Here is a 21456-nt window from a genome sequence, read left to right on the forward strand (position 1 = left end):
TGTGAAAAGCCCAGTTCCCCAAATACAAAAAGAAACAGGAGATGGTCAACACCAAGGTACTATGCAGCAAACCGACTGACAGCTGTGAGTCATCAGAAATGAAATGGGTCACATGTTACATAAGAAGGACACCAAATTATAAAATGATGTGCGGATGTTTTGTTAGGCATGTGGGGAACAGACACTGAGTCAGCAGAGAGGAGTTCTGGGAGAAAATCTCCTCTGTCAATCAGCACAAACTAGGTCACTGCTTCCATTCACTCGAAATGAAAGAAAAAGTCCTGCTCATCTTCTGCTGGTAGATGTCAGCTATCTGCAGTCCAGGAGGGTTTTTAGTGATGGGAGGATGTCATGCATGCTTTAATGGTGAATCCACTTCACCTGTCAGTCCACCTCTTCTGTGTGAAAGCTGTTCTACACATTACTGTTGGATAAAGACCGGATCACACTCCAAAATCTCCGTATTATAAAAGATGAACATTTGCATGGACAATTTGTGTTTACCCGCTAAAGTAAGCCTGAAAGCTTTTGATCACATGATCTTCCTCTGCAGATGGAGTTGCTAAAAAGGAAAAAATTAAAGCTGCAAGCAGCGACGATCAGGCCCTCGTACTCTGCGCGTGTTGGGGTGTGCTGCGGCCGCGTCATGCCTCAGCGTATCGTGTGTGGATCATGACCATAATCACCACACAAGGCTAATGTCCTATTGCCAGTGGGTGGCAAGATCACTATGACTGAGTATTAGCATGTAGATGTGTTCAGACTCTTATCAAATGTGTGAAGTTTGGTGGAGATTGAACCATGTACGTTGAAGTTATGACAGCTTCCTGTTTCATGGCGAATTGTCAAAATCCGACGCCACACACTATTTGTGACGTTCAGCATACACGTCCCAAATAGCACAACTTTTAATTTTTAATGTCTTTAGATTTCACTGACCAAATTTGAAGTCGATCCAAATTCCCTCAGAGAGGTTCGTTCAAGCAAAAAATCGCAGAACATTCAAAATGGCCGACATCCTGTTGGGTTTGGGGTATGGGTCCAAGAGGCTTTTAGAATATGTATATAAGGAAATTCCTACCGTAGAATTTTGTGCCATGTTTCATGAGTTTTCATGCTTTTTTCATACACATATAAATAACATCTTTACTGAAGACGTGTTTGTTTGCATGTTAGCTGTTGAAATATTAACTTTGGAGAAGAAAGTGTAGAAAACCAAATATGTGATGATGTACAAGCAGAAGAGAACACTCCACAAAGAGGAAGAGGGTTTAGAAACCTCAATGTGTCTTCAGAAGCTCAGGGGATCCTAGAAGGCTCCATGTGGAACCCCTACAGGCGAACTATGAACCTCATTAAGGGACGTTTGTCATTCACAAATAATTGTTATGAAAATAGAAACGTACGGTCATACAGGATATTCAAAACTAGTAAAAAAAACTCTACTACACTTATTGTTATTACTAATGATGATTTATGATCAAATATATAATAATGAATTATAATATTAATATAATGAATCAAACATCGACTGGCAGTTCTTTCAACAACATGGTCAAGAAGACAACACTTTTGAAAATAATTTTATTCCCCTTTTTTGAAAAACTGTCAAACACATACAGACAAAAATACTATTAAAAAAATATTCCATCAAGAACATACACAATAAAACAGAACTACGGTAACCTGCAGTAACCGCTTTGTAGCGACAGATGATGTTAGTAGAATATAAAAAGTCTGTGATGATGGAAAGTTAATTGGGATTAGAAGAAAAATTCAAACTAATATGAGAAGTATGACAACAGGGTCGAAGCTTCAGTTCCCAGGGTTACGAAGGTGGACCTTTGAAGGTGTGTGTGTAGTAGTAGTACTAATAATTACAAGTTCTTAAACACAGTAGGTGTGGCCCCAGACACACACACACCCCTGTTGGTTGGTTGGTTTTTCAAAGTGTTCATGATTGGTTGAAAAACACTGAGAGCCAGCTCGGGATTGGTTGACTGGTTGGGTCGTTGCGTTGTTGTTCATTCAGCTGAGAGGTCAAGGGTCGATCTCCTCGGGGACGATGGTGAGGATGACGTCCTCGTTGCCTCGCCTCACCACTGTTCGCAGCCTCTCCTCCCGCTTTATGGCGGCACTGACATCAGTGGCCGAGGTGATTCGCTCGCCATTGATACTGATGATGACGTCACTCTCCTGCAGTCCAGCTCTGTCGCCAAGAAAGAAGAGGGAAGGTTGACACATGTTACAAACGAAATTAGGCATTTGGGGCGTATAGTTGGTTTCCACAACATTACATTAAATATTCATTACGTATCATTTTTACGAAGTGACCACAATATATGTGCAGGGTTGCTGCGATTCCTACCGGCTACCACTAGATGGAGATAATAGTTACAGATTCATTCACAAGCTTGTCATTTAAAGGTACATTTCCTAATTCTGCAGCAGTAGCTAGTGGCAACCCCAAACCTGCTAAATAAATGATTATATTTCAGCTCATTTGAGCCCAGGTTTGTGTTTGTCTTCAGCAGAATATCTCAGGTTATATCTCTTTTAAAACTTTCTTTATGTGTCTGAGAATATAATATTGTACTTTGTGCCACTTGGCCCTTGTTTGTTGCTTATGTAGTCATTTATAACAATACATAATAATGTTATAGAGAAATACTTGACGTGAAGATGTGAAGTTTCCTTTAATTTGCTTTATAAATAAAGCAGCAAGTCACAAATGTGTTGAATATGGTTAGGCCATGGTCTCCTGAACCCTACTTCAATTATTTGAATAAATACAACCTGCCACATGTAGACCACAAAAGACATGGTAACGCAATTAGAAATTGTGTATTCGATGTAGATCTGGATCTAGACACAATTTCTCAACATTTTCCTTTATTAAAATCACACATTTAGAGGCCAGTGTAGCCTTGATTTCCCATGTGCATGTGCTCTCTGAGTGATTCCTAGCTGTTCAATGTCTCACAGTATTCAGTTAGCTCCTGAGGTGAACCCAAAGCAGTCTCTTCTTGTTCCTTAAATGACTGAATGCAGTTTGTCCTCCTTGCCAGAGTGAGTTGGACAGTCTAGGTGGGAAACATTCATAATTCTGCCCTCACTGCCAAATTTCAGCCCAGCTTTAAAACCAGAAGTGAACTTTCCACATCCTGCACTCTTCACACACAGTAAGTTCAAATCTAATAAAAGTCCTTTCAGCAAGATCAGGTCCTCATCCTGACTCCTGCCTGTGTTCCACATTAACCCTCCAGACAACAAGAAAACAAACTCGACCTGCTATGTTTCAGGTGGAAAGCTACGGTTTCAACTTCAACTTCAACAAGCTTTTCATGTGGATACCAACAATCTTTCCAGGGACAAAATATATTCTACAGCAGTGAGTCTGGAAACAACCGGCATCCACCCTTCTATCTATTTTCCCATGTGACAAACTCCATTACTGAATGTGCAGATGATGAATGCATTACATATCGTAAGATCCTTTAACTTGGCTGTGAAAATATAGCTTGTTGATTTGACATATTGGGCCTTACACCAGATAATGTGGAAATAAGAGAGAAACTCACGCCTCAGCTGGAGTCCGGCTGATGACCTCAATGACATACGCCCCGGAGGTGACATCTGGGAAGTCTGACTGCCTCTCCTTCAGCTCTTTAGCCAGCCTGAAGGGAGAAAAAGAGGAGAAAAACAGCCAAAATATGAGGTTTTGTACTTACTGTCTGGAACACGCCAGTCTGATTTTAATTCAGCTTGAAGTGATGCTTTGTGACTCATTTTAAATCACAACATGCAAAGCGCTGCTCTGATTAATCGTGACACTCAACCTTCAGGCTTTGCAAAGCTGCAACTTCAACAATACAGATCTGATTTTAATGAAGCGTCTTGTTGCTGATTGGTCCACAGGGCACCTGTATCATTCAGCTACAATGTTTATTCAAACTGTAGGCCTAACAGATCTTCCCAATACTAGCTAACAAGATCCAGGTGCACACAGGGGTTTCTGTTTATTTCTGTTTACAATGAAAATCAACTTCCAGAGACTTGAAAACATTAGATAGTTCATACATAGGTCATTTGTCATGAACATTTAGTCAGTAAACTACAACATGTTCTATAGGCTATAGGCAGGACTAAACCTAAATTAAATGTTCAATATTATTAATGCAGTCCAAAACTTATTCCTTATTTTAAAAAACGGTGTCATGTGTAAGAATTGATATTCACTCGACAGAAACCACGGCATTCATGAGCTGAGGTTTCAGCAAACAGAAATCAAGAAGACAGCAATGTAGAATTGGGGCATGTTTTACATTAAAAGGGTTGCTATTCTCATGTGTCACACAGTCCTTTAATGCAGCAGCAGTCATATTTTCCAATGCTGTCTCAGCTTGCAACTGCATCACAATATGATAATGAATTTAACAAAAATATAAAATTGATGAAATGTTCACTGTAATAGTAATGTCATTACCTTTTACCTTAGCCTCAAATTCCTCCCAGTTTATTCTCCTTGTAGTAAAAAGTTGCCAGTAGGGAAAGAAATCAATCTATAAAATGATGATATGCTTTGCAAAAATAGTCATTATTGTAACATATGGTGGATGAAAAGGCTAAAACCCACTGGTATGTTTACAATTAATAAGCTGTCATAAAGTGAAGCTTGTTATGCTGCTTTGGGGTGTTTCCTACAGTGACCCACTCTGGAGGGGCAGCTTGGGCGTTGCTCTGACCTGCAGGCTTCAGACCTGGCCTGGGTTGACTTGACATTCCTATTTAAACGCATCATTTAACGGCAGATATCTAAAGCTGAGGTCACATTTCCGATACGTTCACCACCCTTGTTATGTATGAAAGGATTGAGAAACAACTGTTCAAGAATCTGGGGAGTTATATCAGACTGCCTTATCTCACTACATGAATTCTCATATTTTAGTGCCTTTGTTGTTGTTTTTTACACAGCTGAACAGTCTGATCTAACAGAAATAAAAGAGATAATGCCATTTTATTCTCACAACATGTATGAGAAAACCTAGGACTGTATGGGTTATATATCAGTTTTATTGAAGTAAAGTGTAAACAAAAAAAATATTTTACCAAAATCACATTAATCACAAAAACTAAAGAGATGTTCATATCATTTGATGAAAATGTTAAGATGTCCTCAGACCCAGAAACTTACGTTGGAGTGAGAGTCATCATTCGGACACCGATGTATTTCTTCTTCTGGAATGTTTTACCTGGAGAACATAGGGAAATGTGCAGTTTGTAAAGCTGAGAAAACATTCTGCCTACTGCGAATATCTTCCTCTGTACCTGAAACAATATTATATAATATAATATGTATAATATTAGGAAATTGTTAGGAATCATTTTCACAGATTTACACAGTTTACAGCACCTACAAGTATAAACCATTAAACTGTGTGTAATGGTGGAGAGAAAATTACACCAATAAAAAGACTTTTAATGTACTTCTGGCTCAACAGGGAAATTCCAATTTCAGACGACTTTACTAGCTGCTGAAGCAGGCCACATTTTACTCCTAACAGGATGTAGGTTTTACTCATTATTTTTCATTTCTGGCATGCCAAATACTTGGCATTACAAGACACTGCTGTATATAAAAACTCCAGAAATGTAAGACATCTTCTGATAATGTCTGCAATGCTGATAATGTGCAAACTTCGCAGACTTTCTGTATTTAACTGGCTAACTATAAGATCCCCTCCAGACATGTAGACATGTATTATGACATACTTTAATAGTCTGCTTGGAAAAATAATATGTGTCTGACATGTTTTTTCTTAAAAAAACCCCTTATAATTTCCACATTAAAATCCTTATAAAAGTATGTACTCCTTTTACCTCATTAGGAATGTAAGAATCAGTGAATATGCAGCTTTTGGCAGGAAACAAAGAGTGGAACTGTTGCGAACCTTTGATCTGTCTGTCATGTGACTCTGCCAGGAACTGTCTGATCTTGTCTGAGGGGATGGCGAAAGAGATTCCTGCTGTGACCTTCAGGGTGTTGATGCCAATCACCTCTCCATCCTGCACATACACAAAACCACACGCATTATTTGGCTGTCAATAACGCCCAATAGTAAAAGTCAAATTTCCTCAGGAAGCTTGTTAAACAGCATTTCTGACGCCACATTGTTCTTTGTTTAACACAGCCAGCTGAAAACAAATGTATAATCAGAGTCAGCTGTGGACTACGACTATTTGCCAAGCATTACCTAAACTCTTTATTTACCTTTCCTAATAAGGTCTTTATGGGCCTTGGTGATTGTTTATATGAGATTACGTATATCTCTGTTTCGCAACATATGGATGTGATCCAAGTAATAAGAAACTGTGTTTCTGTCCCGGTTTCAAAGATAGTAAGATGGGATCTAAGAATTAAATTAACTTGAATCTCAGGGTGATATAAGCAATACATGACATAACTTTCTCCAGAACATTCAATTTCAGCTTCCGACCCCAAACAAGAGGTGAAAACACATTAAATACACTCCACCCACATTTCTGTTTCCTCAGGCCCCTTCACTGCATTTTTTCTTCCATCCGCCCGGTTGAGTTAAAGCAACATGCTACCATACATGATCTAATTGATCTGGTTAGTATTTAATCTATAGCCAAAAAGTGTAATGGGTCTGTTAGTAGCTAGTAAAATTACAAAATGTCATCTACTGCAGAAATGCAACACTGAATTTAAGTATTAAGTGTGCATGTAACAAACAATACTGGTAGAAGAGCTTTCTGACATGCAGTATGAAATATGTTAAAATAAAGTAATGCATTGGTAATCTTTGGACAAATTAGAAATCTTACCAGATTAACTAGTGGTCCTCCAGAGTTGCCGTACTGCAAGAAAACAAAAGCATAAGCAAAAAAAGAATGTAAAAGCAAAGATAATATTACATCTCCATTAAAGAATCAGAAAAATATAATATTTTATTTGATATTTTTGACTAATTTAGAAGATTGCTGTTTGAGTCTCCACTCACGTTGATGATGGCGTCTGTCTGGATGTAGTCCATGTCAGAGTTGCGGAGGCCCAGCTCCTTGCCTCCCCTCTGCGTGGTGCTGACAATGCCGGTGGTGACGGTGTTTTGCAGGGAGAACGGGCTGCCTATGGCGACAACAAACTCGCCAGGACGCAGGTCCGCCGACCGGCCGAGCAACAGCACCGGCAGCTTCATCTGCTCCACCAAACACACAGGGGAGGGAAACAGAGAAATATGGTTAAAGAAAGGATGCAGTTTGAGACACAACCACCACAAAATACAGAGCTTTGTTGTTTGGAATAATGGCCAAAGACAGCTGACAATAAAAAGTTAATAGACTCTATAATCTGTAACACTTCCATCGAAATTTATAGTAACAAACAATGGTTTAGTTTAGTTAGCCCGACACTGTTTAGTCCATTCCCTTTATCATGTTGGGTTTTTCGTCTAAATTTGGAGAAGAAGGAGAATTAAAGGACCACAGTTGACGACCGCCATATAAAGGAACACCCACATGGTCACTGGACACACACACACACACACACACACACACACACTCCGAGGTAAACAGCAGTTTATTCTCTTTAAGCTGTTGGAGACAGACGCGGATTTCCTGTGGAGAGCTGAGTCAGCTCTCAGTCTGGACGAGGCTTGTCTTCATCATCCCCAACCCAAACTCTAACCAAACTGTACACTGCAAATCACCATTAACGACAGCTCATTTCAGCCCCTCAGCCTGGTTTCCAGCAGGACTGACCAATGTGTCAGTCAGACTCGCAGTGTGTCTGTGTGTTAGACATCTAACTGTAAATCCTTCAGTTTGTTCTGTTTAGGTTTTTATTCTGTAAGAAAGAGCCAACCTGACACTCAGAAGTGTGTGTGTCCTCCTCCAAAAGCATACTGGTTCTCCTGGTTCATTCATTACAACTACTACAAGTATTATTCACAAAAGCCACACTGAATAAGAAACAGTGGTACCTGTTTAATGTTAACACACCCACTAAAACGTCTTCCTGTAAGATTTGTGAAAGAAGTCAGAAGGAAGATAAAGTGAATGCAGGATATTTGTAAAACATGCAAACTTTCCAACATTGTTTCCTGTGAATGCAATTTTCTAATGCAATTTTACAGACATCATAACGATGATAAAACTATATAGAAATGCAATCAAAGAATGCAAATACATTGTGTGTGCAAATCTTAGAACTAAAACTTTAAAGGAGCAAGCATCAGATCAATTGATTCTTACCAACATATGATCAGTTGGCACGGCAGTTTCCTACAGTTTAATGCTGTCGGGCCTGTTGCTTTAGCACTCTTCTAGCTGCCAGCCTGTCTGCATGTAAATGTGCACAGTAACCCGCATTGCCAAAGAAATTTATCACACCCATGTGTCATTACAGCATGAGTGTGATGTGATTTTGCGGTCCAAACTAATTTCTAAGATGGAAAGAGAAATCCAGAACAAGTCTCGCTGGATAAGTTTGTAAAAACAGATTTTTATTTGTACTGTTGTTTATATGGCTGCAGGTCTCTGATTAACTGGCTGAATTATTAACATTTCTTTTTTTAAAGAAGTATTTTCTGGGGCTTTTATTGCCTTTTATTGATAGTGACAGCTGAGGGTAGACAGGAGGAGGGGGCAGAGAGAGAGAGGGGATGACATGCAGCAAATGTCCACAGGTCGGATTCGAGCCCTGGGCTGCTGCAGCAAGGACTCAGCCTTGGTAAATGGGATGCCAGCTCTACCCACTGAGCTAACCAGGGGCCCTGGATTATAAACATTTCTATCCGTGCCACTGCAGTTTCCAGTGCTGTCATGTAAAAGCTGAGTGTGCCTGACTGCAAACACACACACACACACACACACACACACACACACACACACACACAACACACACACACACACACACACTCTCATACAAAGTTCATGTTGCCACTGAACGTGAAGAGACCAGTAAAACATTTTGTATGTAATAATCTGTTAAAATACTTTAATAGAATTTCATTAGTCTCTATTTTGCTCACTGCCACTCTTCAATCTCTCTCTCTCTCTCTCTCTCTCTCTCTCTCGCACTTTATTAAAGGAAACTCTCAGATTGCTGTTTGCTTTGCCACCGCTAATTAATTTTGCCTTGATTTTACAAGACAAGAACATGTGACAATGAGCCCCATTCAGCCTCCACTAACTCTATTAGTATCATGTATTTGTCAGCCTCACATTTTCTGCCAAAGTTACAACAGTGTTGGTTATATTTTAGTATTTCTACTTTTCTTTGTGTTCTTACTGATTGGAAATGGCTGGAACTTGATGAGAAAAAAATCTGTCACACAGTTGTATCTAACAATCGGGAGTTAGAAAATATCTGAATCAGGCTCAGAGGAGTTTTGGAGTGTACTGTATGTGTGTGTGATTCGGTGCGTTCTGTCAACAGTTTTGCAGTCCCTTTTAATGGCGGCCTAAGGAAAAATAAATGCTTTTTGGTCCACAAGAGTTTTTTTGTTGCAGTGCTGGGACAAACTGGCAGCGAGGCTGACTTGCTGTGCAGTGTCCAGCTCTTTCAAAACATCTATGATCTTAAGACACTTTGGCTTCGGCTCCAGCCCTCAGTCGTGGAGTTAGCTGATTGGCCGACCCTCCGTGAACTGCGTGCTGGCTTGCTGTATGTCGTCCTACTAACCTACTTCGGCCCCAGATGTGACGCTGTGCAGAAAAAGTCAGACATAAAGCAGCCGTGATGTTAGGACCCAACTTTCATCAACGTCACGCTCCACAGAGCACGACAAGCGTCTGTTTGTCTGTCAGTATGTGCGTGTGTGCATCTTGTTTCCCCGGTGATGACAGACACATCTGTTGCCCATTTCCTCTGTTAAGTAACATAAACCTTAAGACTCTGACCCACTTTTGGTAGGGTTTAGTAAGAGGGAGAGAGAGAGGGGTAGAAACATAAGTATCAAGAGTGAAAGAGAAGGAGGAACAAGGTGAGAAGGTGTGGAAGAAGGAGTGAATGGTACATGAAATGAAGCAGAGAGATGACAACACGGAGGAAAACAGATGCAGGCAGATGTGACAGATGTTTTTTACATCTAAGAGCAGCTGTTGAGTGATGAAGACCTTTCCAGACAAATGAATGAAGATGAAACGCACACTCTTTTTCTCTCCATTCGATTGACATGCACCGCAGGAATGCTCAACACATCTGTACATGACCAACATCTTGGCATGTGGAGTGTGTGCATTAGTCTCTATGTGTGTGCATGTGTATCAGAGAGAGAGAGAGAGAAAGAAAGTGTGTGTCCTGTGGTCTGTGTGAGTCATGGCGTATGACAAAGCAAAATAAAATGTGGAGCCTGAAACAGAAGCCAAAGTTTGATCTTAAAGTGTGCATTCATTGCAGCCTCCATGTACCTCTCTGTTAACTCTTCCATCCACACCAGTAAAATCAAAATATAGTTCCCCAATTGATACCTAACACAGCCTGTTTCCCCTCAGATCTCCACAAAGGTTCTCAATTAATTAAATTGACACTGTTGTACAAAAGGCAGACACATAAATGTAAACGTCAGAGGACATGGAACCCTTCACAGGAGACTACGAGGTTGGTTGAGTTTTATCTAACATGCAGTCGTCAGTTGTTGTAATCAAATTATTTTTAATTTGATAATCAAATTATTTTTAATTTGATTAATTTGATTATATCACAAAGCCCTGTCTACTATTATGTCATACCTATAATATATTATTTTTTACCAGTTGAAACATTTTTTGTGTTTACATATTTACTCTTTAACACTATGTTTACATACTTTTTTCCTGCTAATAATAATTTCTATTGGCAGAGTTTGATTCATAGAATGTTTATTACAACTTACTTATATAATGAATCCCAATGGGAAACTGCATTAGTTATCCTAATGAGGACAAGGGCATACATGCACACAAATGAACTCTCTCCTAAATCACCATCAAGCATATACAGCCATAAACAAGATGGTTATGAATGGATTCATTCAGCTCTACTAATCAGAGCTTTACTCCATCGGTTAAACATAAAGCTCCTCTGTTCGCCCGTCCTCAACCCGGCACCAGAATCATCTGAACATCCGTCCAACAGACAGCCTGCTGAGCTCCACCCACCAGGAAAATGACCATGTTTCTCGCTCTGTGGTTTTCAGGATGACAGCACTTTGTCCAGGGTGAGATTACAAAGCCGAGGGGCTGTGTTCAGTGGTAATTTAAGAGACGCCAACACAGCAGAGTGCAACAAAGCAACCAAACACAAAGACCACAACAAGAAACAAAGCAGTGGTTTTGTTCATCCCTCCTGTCTTCTTCTCTCATCATTCTGTCCTTCTCATTATCTCTCTTTCGCAGTCCATTCATCCATCATGCATACAATCTCAAGTACAGTAAGCATGTTACAGTTAACCCAGAAAAATGTCTCACTCATAGTGGTATCAAGCCATGCAGATAGTTTTCTTTTTATGTAACAAGCTTTTGTAACAAGCATATTTACCTCTGCTGCCACCCCAGTAGAATGGAGGTCAACAGAATTTAGTTTTTAGCACTCAAAGCACTGAAACAGAAACAATGTATTTAGTTACTCAGTAAAATCTACAGCTTTTACTGTAAACTGTTCAACGGGACTGCAGTGTGTCACAGGTGAATAATGCTTACTTCTAATATGGAGGTTTGGTGGAGACAAACCACAGCAGAGAGAAGACTCCACACAAATGCTTATGTTGCTGTTTGTCTGCTGGATGTGTAAAAAGGAAACTGTTTGCTATTTTTTGTATTTTTTCTTCACATGTTTCTCTAAATGTTAATTTTGTGTTAATCAAAAGTCAGAGTGCAGATAGTATTTGTGCTGATTGTGCCCCACCCTGGGCAGCGATCAACCTTTTTACCACAGATATTTTCACATGTCACAACAGGAAAAGCTGAGTTTTAAATAATAGAATTACTGATGGGCTGAATTCCATTTGGCTGCTTTAGTTTCAGGGTCTTGGTATTGTGCATGCCGGCCCACAGTCACATTTCACAACTTACTGGGACACTTGAATAGAACAGAGCAATAACAACTGTGCTTTTCTTATGATGACAGGTCAACATGTCTGCTGTGGAAAGGGCCTATTGCACACATTCAACATATCCATATACTCTGACACTTGATTAACACAAGAACATAAAAAAAACATGCAAGGGAAATGAAATGTTGTCTTTTCATTGTCATTTCTTATTTGGTCTCCCACTCCTTCCTCTCTTGCTTATTTCACCCTGGGCAGAACCAGGCCGTTTAGTTGTCTGGTTAACAACCAGAGCGGGGAACTGCCAACTCTGCAAGGAATTCGCTGAGGGAATAAATATTATTTAAATCTCTCTAACTTTAAAATGATCTCTCCTGCTCTTTGGGAGACCATAATTCTTCCATTACTCCAGCTGAATTGATTCACTTCAGATGTTCAAGCTGAAAGTGTCTGCAGTAGCAGCAGTGATTCTATCAACAGTTGTATTAACAGTATTAGTAGTACCAGTATGGATCAGATGCTGCTGTTGGCCTTCAGACGTCCTGGTCTGTTAAATCCTATGAGCGGATCAGATCAGCTGAGAGCACTTTCATAAGCAGCTCATGGACTCATGTCATGGAAAATGATCGATGCTGGATCAAGGTGGAATATTGCCACAAGGCTTTACTGGATGAGTTAAGACTCAAAACAAAACCAGAGAGTTCCTGTCTGCACATGCTCAGAGGATACCTGCCTCAGTAGCAACAGTACAGCCAACACTGCAGACACATACTTGTATAATAAGTAATAATTTAAAAAACATGATTCTATTTAGTGGGATTTATCCAGATGTGTTTAAAGGAGCTAAGACTTTTATTTTATCGCATTCAAAAATGAACAAAAATGATCAAAAGAATGCGAGGAAGTAACAGTTTTGACGTTATATCAAAGACGTTACATGCTAACCAGCTAGCCCTGGCTAGTCTTGTAATACCACTTTCTACCTCAAGAGGCCAAAGTGAGTCATTGTAGCATCCAGTCCGCCCTCAGTCCAACAACACTGAGGTGGTTTTCTTGCCAGATTTGACTCCTGGCAACCCTGTGCTGACCCTGCGCTAACCCCTGCTCAGGCCTCCGGAGGTGGGTGCCCAACCTCCCTCATGCCCCTCTCCTGACACCTCTTCTGTCCTTGCCTGAACCCATCCTTGTCATCCCCAGAGTCAGAGTCTTGGTTGGAGCCACTGTAAATCACCTTGGTACTGCATTGTCATAAAACTGGCATCTGTTGGTCTCGGAGGCTGTGTTCGGTCCCAGTCCAGCTGTGTTCACTGGGAGGCTGCTGAGCCCCTGCTGCAGAATAACTACTGACTGACTATCATCTTAGCTGGTCCTAAAAGCTCTGCACACCCACACAGGTGTTTCACATTTGCTCAGTAGACTTCTAGTCTGGTAACCAATTGCTGCCAGTCCACATTTGACATCATATAAGAGTTATTGTAGAACTACAGTCTGGCAGAGACTCCGTCAAAACCTTTTTTATCTTGAGATCGCAAGAGGACAGTTTGGGTTATGTCGAGATGACAATCATAATTCCAAGGCAACAGAAGACAACTGAGTAGATAGAGTGGTAGTCTGAGTAGTCAGAATTGAGCTTGAAGGTCAAGGATGTGAACAAAGCCGCTATGTCTCTGCTTTAATAAAATCTCCTCTGATAGAAATGTATCTGCCCTGAACATGCAGCCACACGTCTGACTGCTTTGTCTGTAAACGATTTACTGCTGCAATTACACCTAAAAGCTGTTTAACGCTGACCGGCACTATCTACGCACTCGGACTGTGAGGTTTTATTGAGAAGTGCCTCGGCCAATATTCCTGTTATTCCTATATTGGACAGTCACATCTTTTTCTCCTGGGATTTAATCTTTAAAAATGACGATTTAACTGTCAGAATAAAGTTCTGATGGAGTCTTATATTTCCCCTCTGAGAGACATTTTTTAGGAGAGAGAACAAAGAAAAATGTCAGTGAGAGGGGAAATATGAGATCCCATGAGACACTATTTCTGATAGCGTCAGTGGACACTTGGAGTACTCTAATTTTTGCTTTTTATTTCTGAATCAGTGGTTTAGATCCTGTAGGGCAGTTTGTTTACGATGGATTTGTTCACTCTTCTTGATGCCTGACTAAATTCAATTTAGCTGCTTATTCAGGATATAATCGACATCATAATTAACAGGGACAGAGGACTGATCTAGAAAAATAGGACCCTGAGTGTAAACAACCAGAATTGTCCTTAATCGGTTTTCTTCATGATATTTTAATGTCAAACTACTTCCTGTTTTCTTCTGAGGATATGCTCATTGTGAAACTTCATCAGACAAGATGGGACGAACTTTCATGCCAGAGAGAAGTGTGTGTGGGAGAGGTTGGAGGATTAATTCATTTGTGCAGGAGTACAGTTTTGTTTTTTGTGTGCATGTAAACCACAACCACAAGTGCTGAGCAGTTTGTGAATTTTGGCACAATTTCATGACCTGAAGCTCCAGTTGCACCCCACTGCCCCGCCCAAACATGCAAGAGGAAAACCATGATGGTCTCTGTCTGACCGGCAAACATGAACTCACACCCTGCACTCTCAGTGTCCCTGTGTCTTGACTTAATGGTTTGTCTGTGTTTGGGCTGCTCTCATTCTGCCTGAAGTTAAATCGGACACACATTAGACTTAGACACCGGTGGCAAATATAGGAACTTATCTGTCAGATCTCTAGATAGTGGCGCCTGCATGAGATAATGGAAAATGCATACTTGTATGAACACATACACTGCCATATATGGTTATCTGAAAAACAGCAAATTATATAGCCTCAGTTAGAGTATTTTTACCTTTAAGTGCAATCCTGTCCAAAACTTGGCCTATCTTTAATAACATACCCAAACCTGTAATTTGTTATTGGCAAATTTACTTTTTCGACAGATCACACTTTTTTATGCTTCCAGTTTTCCAGCTAAATTCATTTATTTCAGATGTTTTTCTACCCTGACAGGAAGGAAACATATAAGTTTCCAAATAGCACAGTCATGCACATGATGTTTCTATTCTTTTGCATTTTGTGTGACTCTATGGAAGCATCATCAACCCCCCAAAATCCTCCACTGATCTGCTGATTGCAGTTCCAGATGGCAGGAAGGATGTTTGTGTATATATGGCATTAGCAGGTCTGAACCTGCTGTCGTAACAGACAGGAGGTGGCACAGAGACAGTTCAGTGTTACACAAATCTAGTCTTTTCTAGTGTAATTTTAATTAAACTGACATATTCTGTATATATCTTGGGTTTTCTGGGTACTTATGGTGGGTGGAACATTAACAATTAATACCTTGAATAACTCATGGGTCACGGTATGTGTGGGTCCTTAAAAAGAGAACATTTCTATCATACTATTTGAAGACTTTAAAAGATCATAAAGTTTTGTAAGATCTTGGTTTTTTTTTATATTATGAAAACAGAATCCAGATCAGAGTTGCATAATGCATCCTGTCTGCTTTCATAAGCACAGCTGGACTTCATTTCCCTTAATTTATTCCCTGTTTTTTTTCTTATTCAGCCTATTTATAGACCAACAGTTTTAACTGCCTACGTCCAGTCACAGACTTGTTTTGGTTGCAGGTTGCTTTTTGGATCTCAACCTCCATAGGGATAATATATTTCAGCACTATTCTGAGTGAATCTGGCATCAAAATGTCTGAACTTTACGTGTGTGAATGCACCACATTCCCCATTAAATGTCTGACCTTGTGCATGATGTTGCAGCTCTGGCTGCCCAATGTCAGTACAAAAATGAGACACGTTGACCTTCTTATGCTAAAATGTTTTTCCATTGCACACATTTTGTGGAAAATCTCACTTCCTGAAAAGAACCCCGCCGTCCAGTCATCCCTGGACCAAAACAAAGTGCTACGAATGGAAACCCAAAATTAACCCACAAAAAAAAGTTCCATCTGTGTCCTAACTGCTCCTCAGATATCCACTTTCATGAGACATCATATTATTTTGCTGAGGTGCCTCGTCTGAGTCGCCCAATAGATCCCACTGAGCTAAAATTAAAACCAGGCTTTCTGTTTCAGCAAAAGCACATGTTCCAAAAAGGAATAAATACCTGAATTTGTTTTGGAAAATAAAAAAAGAGAGAATCTGAAAGGGTGAAAAAAACAAGTCTGTCTGAGAGGAGACGAAAGAAGGGGAGAGAAGAGGACAAGAGGACACAAAGCCACTAAAGTGCTGCATCATAAAATCAAGGCAAGTTGAGGTTTCTTGTGTATTATTGCAAACAAATTTCCTCCTGTTTTGTGCTACTCTACTTTCCTCTTGATTAATATGCATCAATTCCCAAAACTTTTTCCCAATCACTACATGACCAGCTCTGTATCAAAGGAAGGAACCTTCAGCATCCCCCAGTAGTACCCAGCAGATATTCTTCTGCACACACTCCCTTTCTACAACTACAATAACTTCTGCAGACTTTAAAGAGGAAGCCGATACATTAGGGGAATGTGATCAAGTGTAACAGACTGAGGAGTTGATGTCGCAATGCAGATTTCAAAATGTAACAATTTCAGGGCTAACTCTAATTTTAACCCGAACTCCTAACTCCCTGTTTGGATGTCAGATTGAAAGGAAGATAAAAGGAAGAGTCCCTACAGACAATAAAAATACAGCCATAAGGACTTTCCCATCCATTTATCTCTCCATCCTTCTCTCACTGCTCACCGGCGTATCGATCTTGATCAGAGCGATGTCGGCCTTCTCATCCACATCTTTGATCTTGGCGTCAAATGTGGCTCCGCTCTTCAGCTCCACCTAGAGGAAATTAAGAAATGTCATCCCGCTCAGCGAATGCAACTCTTCAAATGCTGCCACTTGGTCACTGGTCCTCCGCTTCAAAATACTGTATGACGCTGTAGGTGTCCCTCTTAGGCCAGAGATATAATCGCGTTCATTTCTGAGAACGTGCAAAACCAACGGTCCAAACACGATGCACACATCAATGCGTTACATGCAAGTGTATCTCTGGCCTTAGCATAGGATAAACATCAGAGACTTCTGGTCAAGTTAGCCATAATAAATACGCTACATTCAGTTAGACTTCCAAAATAAAGCTTCATTGGTTAATGTTGTGAAATGGTCGTACATCCCCTGACTTTGAGGGCAGCTGCGTCCAGAAATGACACTAGAGGGATACCTACAGCATCTCATTTTAAAGCAGAGGGCCACTGACCAATTGCAGAGCAACAGATCTCAGTGGCTCCTGATATTCAAAAGCACTTTCAATGTCATATTAACAACAATTTCAAAACATGAAACAAAATCCTGAAGTGGACACGTAATTGTAATGCTTGGAAACAATAAATGACATGGTAAGTATCTTTCCCCTCCACTGACTCTACAGCTGTACAACAGTTTCGTACCTTTACTCGGTGCTTGTTGGCCACCACGTGGGCGTTGGTGACAATGAGTCCATCTTCTGACACAACAAACCCAGAGCCGCTAGCTACTGCCACCTCCCGCTTAGAAAATATCATCCTGAGCAGAAAGAAGAAGAGACAGGAACATGTTTCTGGCTTACAACTTCAAACAAGGAATATGAGGACACCAATCCAACTAGATCACCAGAAAAACAACATTCTTTCTACACCCCTCTCCACTAAACTACAGAGGTACTATAATAGGTTTAACTGCAGGTGTGTTAAGATGTACCAAGTGATAATTTCAAAGACTGTAAACATGGACAAAACCACTAGTTTTTTGCGTAGGTTGTCGGTTCAGTAGTTTTTCTTACTTGCGGTACAGTTCAATGTGAACGACAGCAGGTGCAATCTTCTCCACCACGTCAGCGATGAAGTTGTACTTGAAACGAAGACTGTCAGGGTTCTGCTGACCTGAAGAGGGAAAAACACAACGTCAATGAACTGTATCACTCTCTTTCTCTCACATACACACACACAAAGCATCCACATCTGGCTCATCACTTCATAACCACAGTCGAATGGATTTGGCTCAGTAGTAGCACAGTTCTGGGATCGTACAAAGTGTTGGAAGAGTTTGTGTCGATCTCTAAATGAAGCAGAGAACTGTCAATCATTTGTTGTACACGTCTCAAATAAAACTGTAATGGACTTTGCCAGATCCCAGTGTCAGAGGAGAAAACTGTTGGCTTGTGTTGCCAGGTTGGATAAAAAACATTTACGTCTAAATGTCACTAACGTGGGAAATCATTGTCGAACTTCGTCCATTACGGGGCATAATCTGAATTTCCTGTTTCATCTGAACCGTGATGGCTGTGCGTGGTGCAGGATGGTGCGATGGGACCCAAACTGTAGCTGCTGTCTTAAACCGATTCCAGATGTGGAGCGCAATATACGAACTGTACATCTGAGAACAGCTGCAGGCTGTCTGTGGCTCCCACTAATGCTTATAAAACAAAGGAAATGACTCAGATCCTCAAACGATATGGAGAGATAGCAGGAGAGCGTTGTTAGGATGTTTTTTGACAAAATTGTAAAAGTTCATGCATAACTGTCACCTTACATAACCCAGGTTTGGTTTTACGCCAGCTGTGCTGCAACATCTGTCACAGCTACAGATCTTTATTATCTCATTTCACTGGTCATTTGTAAGTTGCCCGCCCCCTCCCCACTCTGACCCGCTGGGACACTTTCCCCCATCTGCGCATTTTGGTGTTGTTAACATTTTTTCTCAAAGCAGGGAGAAGATTTCTATTTTCACTAAATGATTACACACCAATGACAACATTCCTATGAATATTATATTCTATTTCTGTCAATAGATCCTCCTCAATGTTACACACTGGAAACAAAGCCATGTTTGTTTAAGATGAAAACTCAGACCAGTCACAAGCAGTTGGCGCTGATTCACACATGATTGAAACTTCACTTATTGCAACTACAGGAACAGCAAATGGAGGCACACATTAAAACCAGGCTGTAAAAAGCACTCCATGGTGCATACGAACATGCCTGTTTGGAAAACTACAGTGTTTCTATTCAAGGTTAAAGAGCAACACACACTGCCAGCAACAACATCCGGGGCTATTGTTTTCTTTTTGCACCCACTCACCAGTAGCATTGACATGTGTATCATTATGGGTTTTTTTCTTTTTTAAAACTCTGTTTATTATTATTTTCATGGAAACAAGTAGACAAAAGATAATTGTTGAAAAAGATTTGACATAATGACAATCCCTTCCACCCTCCCTGACAGCAGCAACTGAATTAGACTCTACCACAACAGAAAAAAGAAGAAATGTGTGTCACTATGGTTCACTGCATCAACATACGCCCCTCAATTGTTTCCCATTAACGTAATGCAACGGTGCTCATTACTTCCCCAGTCTCTGTGGCACATCAGGATTGTGCTGATGCGGCCAGAGTGTGCTGCATTTAAATGTTAACATCCTGTTGGCTGTTAATCAAAGCAAAGACAGAGGTTTAATAGATTAAAAATCAGAACAAACAAAAAAAAAAAACAAGTAAGCCGAGAATTTCTTCTACTTTTTTGTCAGCTAGTTAGTTTTAACTCAGAGTTGGAGTAAATTGAGAAAAACTGTAATTTAATGTATTGGCCCAGAGGAAACCCTGTGCAACCAAACAGTCAGTAAAGTTTAATTATTGCTTTTAAGGGCCAGAAATGTGATATTCTTTGTCATTAATGACTCACTGCTTGGCTTTCTAAACACAGAGAACTGCATCCATCGCATAATACCCATAATCCCTTGTCTTTTCTTGTCAATTGGATTAAAAAAACACAGCAAAATACAGTATTCCCTGAAAACTTGGTGCCATTATGGACTCCAAGAAGAAACCCTTTGTTTAACTAATCAGAACATGTTGACTGTGCCTTAGTCCCTTAATCTCTTCAAAACCCCGTTGCTGGCAGCTCACGTCTCGAGGTTACACCCCAATCGGTCAGGCCAAATCAACTTTTGAGTGTTTTTGTAATCTGAACCTGAAGCCAAAAACAAGTTGACAGGAATTCCTATGTCCATTTTTGGGCATACCTTATTGTTACCTACCAGAATCCAGATTAAAGTTTTAGATTTTTATCTACAGGCTGATCCAACTCAAGTTCTCATATACTTATTGTCTGTGTGAGAGCTGATGTAGCTCAAAAAAGCTCAGAGTGCTCAGCTGAATCTCTGGACAAGGTTAAGCATAAGACATTACATTAACTTTGAATACTGACATTTTAACTTTAACTTTTCGGAAAGTATTTCCAGACCAAACAGAGCACATGCCACAAAACTCCATTTAATATATATATATAGTTATATATTTAATGCAAAAATAGCTGACAGTCTTTGCTTAAGAACTCTTGACCCTGATTGCACAATTTCAATGTATGAACTTTTGAAAATCACCAGTCATGTTTATGTCAAGTTAAGTTTCTTTTCAATTTGTCAAATAAAGTCTGGAGTCCTGACTTGAGTTTGACTGGACTCCAAGTCATGTGACTCCAATTCAGGCTGAATTCTGACTCAAGTCCAACTCACATGACTCGAGTCTCACCTCTGTTACAAAGTTTTACTGAGGAACTCTCCCAGGGCTGCTGTAGAGTTACTACTCGAGACTGAGCAGCTGTTTGTTGTGAAATGTTCACTTCAACCTCAGGTGCAGCGGACCGTCTGCCTGGAAGACACTGATGTGTTTATGTGTGTGTTTGGCTGGCTGGGTGTTTGGCTGGAGGATTAGTGGTGTGCCAGCTGCTGCAGCTTTGAAGTGAACTGAATGGAGCCAGTCAGACGAATGCAGAAGCATAGTGACCTCAAACACACTGCGGGTGTCGTAACATCACTGTATATATTGAGGTCAAGAAGGGTCAATTCTACACTGACTCTGTGAATAAAGCTGCAGCAGGTACACTTTAATCATCATTGCTCAGGTGTCAGTGTCCTTGAATGCACCAACAAGGAGAGTTCAAATTACCATGAACACACACACCGTAGTTTATTTTGACTCAGTCCCACATACACCATCCTGCTGCTGGAAATGTGTATTAATCCGCCACTGAATATAGTCCCCAATAAATCTCCAATTTCCTCTTGTTTGAGAAATGTTACCAAAAGACTACAGTGAGCAGCTGTCTTAGGAAAAGATTGTGCCTATTTTAAAAATGAAACTATATATTCAACAAGGGGCGGGACAAAACATCGGTAATTGACGCCCTGGGAATAAGAACAGGTTGCAACATGTATGTGTTTCTATAGATTTACATCTTCAGTAGGAATCAGTGGGCTTGGGGGCCGAGAGCCACAGACAGGGTAGGGAAGTCAGCAAGTGTTAAGACGGACAGACTAACACCCTGTTGGCTTCGGTCTTTTAATGCCATTTGTAAACAACAAGAAGGATAT

The 21456-nt window shown here is 40.4% G+C and overlaps 1 protein-coding gene across 1 annotated transcript in view; it reads right to left on the reverse strand.

Moving 5' to 3' along the window:
- Positions 1-1570: 1570 nt before the first annotated feature.
- The window catches only part of htra1b (HtrA serine peptidase 1b), a 23411-nt gene continuing 3525 nt past the window's right edge, over positions 1571-21456 (reverse strand). Inside the window, exons 2-10 of the mRNA XM_051417032.1 lie at positions 17869-17968; positions 17498-17612; positions 16800-16889; positions 7026-7220; positions 6850-6882; positions 5952-6066; positions 5195-5252; positions 3582-3677; positions 1571-2209 (exon numbers count right to left, since the gene is read on the reverse strand). Coding sequence (XP_051272992.1) covers positions 2041-2209; positions 3582-3677; positions 5195-5252; positions 5952-6066; positions 6850-6882; positions 7026-7220; positions 16800-16889; positions 17498-17612; positions 17869-17968 — 971 coding nt within the window. The 3' untranslated portion in view covers positions 1571-2040. The remainder of the gene's footprint in view (positions 2210-3581; positions 3678-5194; positions 5253-5951; positions 6067-6849; positions 6883-7025; positions 7221-16799; positions 16890-17497; positions 17613-17868; positions 17969-21456) is intronic.

This window comes from Dicentrarchus labrax, unplaced genomic scaffold, assembly GCF_905237075.1.
Source record: "Dicentrarchus labrax unplaced genomic scaffold, dlabrax2021, whole genome shotgun sequence".
NCBI lineage: Eukaryota > Metazoa > Chordata > Actinopteri > Moronidae > Dicentrarchus > Dicentrarchus labrax.